The sequence below is a fragment of the Cebus imitator genome, unplaced genomic scaffold, assembly GCF_001604975.1.
Source record: "Cebus imitator isolate Cc_AM_T3 unplaced genomic scaffold, Cebus_imitator-1.0 Scaffold555, whole genome shotgun sequence".
Classification (NCBI taxonomy): Eukaryota; Metazoa; Chordata; class Mammalia; order Primates; family Cebidae; genus Cebus; species Cebus imitator.
The window spans coordinates 500,884-504,190 of NW_016107870.1; the positions used below are offsets into that span (position 1 = coordinate 500,884).

Here is a 3,307-nt window from a genome sequence, read left to right on the forward strand (position 1 = left end):
GAGGTCAGTGGACACGGTCACACAGAGAAGGTCAGCCCTCCACTCTATGCCAGGGACACGGTCATACTGCACAGACAATATGGCCCCCTCCACTGTCTGCTCATGTTCGCCTGGTGCACAAACATGTGTGCCCACCAGTGCCTGAGGCCCACAGCCAGAGGCTCCTCGGTCTGGCTGGCCTGCAGTAGGCCTGCATTGACGCTCTGCGGGGAGAAGGGGACGGCCTGGCTGGAGCCCAGAGCACTGGGTCACGTGAGGACTCGGGAGAAGCCTCCGTGGATGGCGTGCAGCTTCTCCCGCAGCATGGCAAAGGTGGGCCGCTCCTCGGGGCTGCCCCTCCAGCACTCCAGCATGAGCACATAGACCTCCGCCGGGCAGGTGGCTGGGCGCGGCAGCCGGTACCCTCTGGTGATCTGCTGCAGTGTCTCGTGGTTGGTCATCCCTGGGAGGCGCGGGGCAGGAGCTGCTCAGTTCTGCCTGGGGGTCCCTATGGAGGGCTCCCTTAGCTCCCCGCATCACCTGCCTGCCCTTGGCCAGACCCTTCAACCCTGAGCCGACGGCGTCCAGGACCCAGGGCCAGTGACTCCTGGGTAGATTCTGCCTCCTCCCTCCAGCTGCCTAGAGATGCACCTTCGTAGGGACACTGGCCGTAGGTGAAAACCTCGTACAGCAGGACCCCGAAGGACCAGACATCCGACTTCTGAGAGAAGACACGATAATTGGCCGCCTCTGGCGCTGTCCACTTGACCGGTATCTTGGAGCCGCTGCTCGGGGAGTAGATGTCATCCTGGGGGCAAGGGAAGGCCCCAGGTGGGGTAGGTGGGCCGGTGCCCCTCACCCATCCCCTCCAGCCGTCAGGGGCCTAGAGCCCCCGCTGACCTTGAGCAGCCGGGCCAGGCCAAAGTCGGCCACCTTGCAGGCCAGGCCATCATCCACGAGCACGTTCCTGGCAGCCAGGTCCCGGTGCACAATGCGTCGCTCCTCCAGGTAGCTCATGCCCTCGGCCACCTGGCAGGCAAAGCCCAGCAGGGGTGGCAGACGCAGGGCCCGGCCTTCAGGGCCTGTAAGAGACAGTGTGGGGCCTTATGGGGCCCAGGGCCAAAGGTGGGAGAGGCCGGCCTCCACCAGCGTCTCCTCCCCCCACACCTGAGCCTCCTCATCCCTCAGATGTGGTAAGGACCGCACGGCCTGCTGAGGCCGCAGGAAGCCCTGAGCGAGGCGGGGGAGGGTCCTGTACTCACCGCACTGACCTGGCCACTGGCCCACGCCCCTAATAAAGACCCAGGCAGAGAAGAGCCAGAGACGGGACTGGGTCCACATCCCGTGAGACCAAGACTGGTGACCAGATGGGACGGCATCCCCAGCCCTTGAACTCCAGCCCCAGCCCCGGAACCAAAAGGCTCTGGCCTGGCCCAGCCCCCTGCCGGCTGGAGGCCAGGACAGGGATGGGGTCTGCAGCCCGGGTCCCCTGCTCCTGAGAGACACTGGTTCACCCCAGAAACCCCCGCAGGCTCGGCTCTGCACCGGAAGGGAAGGGGTGGTGGCAGGCGCGCCAGGGCCCGGGGTTGGCAGGGCAGGGACTCACTGCCCAGGTAGGCCTGCAGGTTTCCCTTGCGCATGAGCTCCGTGACGATGTACACTGGCTCCCCGGCCGAGCACACCGCGTGCAGCCGGATGAGCCGCTCATGCTTCAGACCCTTGAGCGTCTGGATCTCCTTGGCGAGGTCCGTGAGCTTCATGTCGGCTGCGGGAGAGGGCACGGCTTCAGGTATGGCCCACACCACGACTGCCCCGGGGTGGAGGGTTGGGCAGCAGGTGCAGGGCCCAGCCATGGCTCAGGACCTCGGACCTCACCTGACTTGATGACCTTGACCGCCACGGGCAGGGAGCCCAGCCACAGGCCTTCCCACACCTCCCCAAAGTAGCCTTCACCCAGCTTCCTCCGAAGGGCAAATTCAGAGTGTGGCCGCTCCCACGCATCCTGCTGCACGGGGTTCTGCAGGGAGGGGACACTCAGTGCCCTGCCCACTCCCTCCAGGGAGGCCGGGCAGGGAGTCTGGGCAGGGAGGCCAGGCACGGAGGCCAGGCAAGGAGGCTGGGCAGGGTGGGCCCCTGTGCTCTGTCCCAGGCAGAGCCCCTGCACCAGGCCTGGAGCGGGCACCCCCATCCCCAGCACAAGCTCACCTCACCCTGGCCGGGACAAAGGGCTTGAAGGCCCCGCCCAGCACTGCAGGAGCTCATGGCTCTGAGGGCCTAAGTGGCACCTTTGCCCTGGCCGGATATCCATCTACACATCCTCATTACTGCCCCGGCCAGGCTGTCATTATGAGACCAGGGAAACCGGACTCCTGCCCTGGCCCTCGGCAGGGTGGCTCTTCGGGGCGGTCCCAGGGCCCGGCAGCCGCAGCCCAGGTGCAGCATCTTGCCACTGCGTGTCCTCCCACGGCTTCCACCTTTGGGACCGGGGGCAGCCTTGTGTGCCTTCCCCAGACTGGCCCCACCCTCCCGGCTGCTCGGCTGCAGAGCTGGGCACCACCACGGGTCTCCTCTCCACACCCCCAGCCCCCAGGAATCCCAGCAACCCTCAGAGATGGGCTAAGATACCCACAGAGAGCAGGGTGTGCAGGAGCCGCTGGGTGCTCTGAGGCTCCCAGGCCCAGACAGGCCCTGGAGCTGCTCCTCTGGCAGCCCCAGGGGCTTTGCGACGGGGTGGGGAGGGGCACCCAGAACAGGGCTGTGCCTTGGGCAGGCACAGGGCAGGCACAGGCCCACCTGGGGCATGCAGGGACGCAGCAGCGGGTTCTGGATCAGCTTCCAGTTGGCCTTATAGTAGGTGAGCAGCTCCTCCAGGCTGGGGAAGAGCCGGCCCTTCTGCAGATAGAGGCTGCCGTCAGCTGCCATGGAGACCCGGTAGTGGCAGATGCTGGCCTGGGCCCGGACTAGGAAGGGGTCAGAGATGGAGACCCTGCCTCTGACACGCCTCCCTGCCAACAGACCTAACTGCCCCAACCTCCCACCACAGCAGATGGTGGCCACAACCCACCTGAGGGGCCTGGCCCAGATCTAGCTGGGGACCCTGAGATGGTCAGAGCTGTGAGGAGGGAGTGTGGGCAGCTACAGGCTGGGGCAGGGCAGCAAGAGAAAAGCCCTGTTTGGAGCTTTTCTACTGATGGTGTGCAGAGTAGGCTCCTAATACATACTTGTAGAATGAATGAGTCCATGATTCAGTGAATAAAGGAATGAAGGAGTGAATGAATGAGCAAATGAATGAAAGACTAAGCCATTGAACTCATCAGTGAGTGAATGA

The 3,307-nt window shown here is 64.9% G+C and overlaps 1 protein-coding gene across 1 annotated transcript in view; it reads right to left on the minus strand.

Annotated features, from left to right (window-relative positions):
- Positions 1-16: 16 nt before the first annotated feature.
- SRMS (src-related kinase lacking C-terminal regulatory tyrosine and N-terminal myristylation sites) overlaps positions 17-3,307 on the minus strand; it is a 7,585-nt gene continuing 4,294 nt past the window's right edge. Inside the window, exons 3-8 of the mRNA XM_017515728.2 lie at positions 2,773-2,939; positions 1,855-1,996; positions 1,586-1,744; positions 880-1,061; positions 631-787; positions 17-442 (exon numbers count right to left, since the gene is read on the minus strand). Of these exons, the coding sequence (XP_017371217.1) occupies positions 249-442; positions 631-787; positions 880-1,061; positions 1,586-1,744; positions 1,855-1,996; positions 2,773-2,939 (1,001 nt within the window). The 3' untranslated portion in view covers positions 17-248. The remainder of the gene's footprint in view (positions 443-630; positions 788-879; positions 1,062-1,585; positions 1,745-1,854; positions 1,997-2,772; positions 2,940-3,307) is intronic.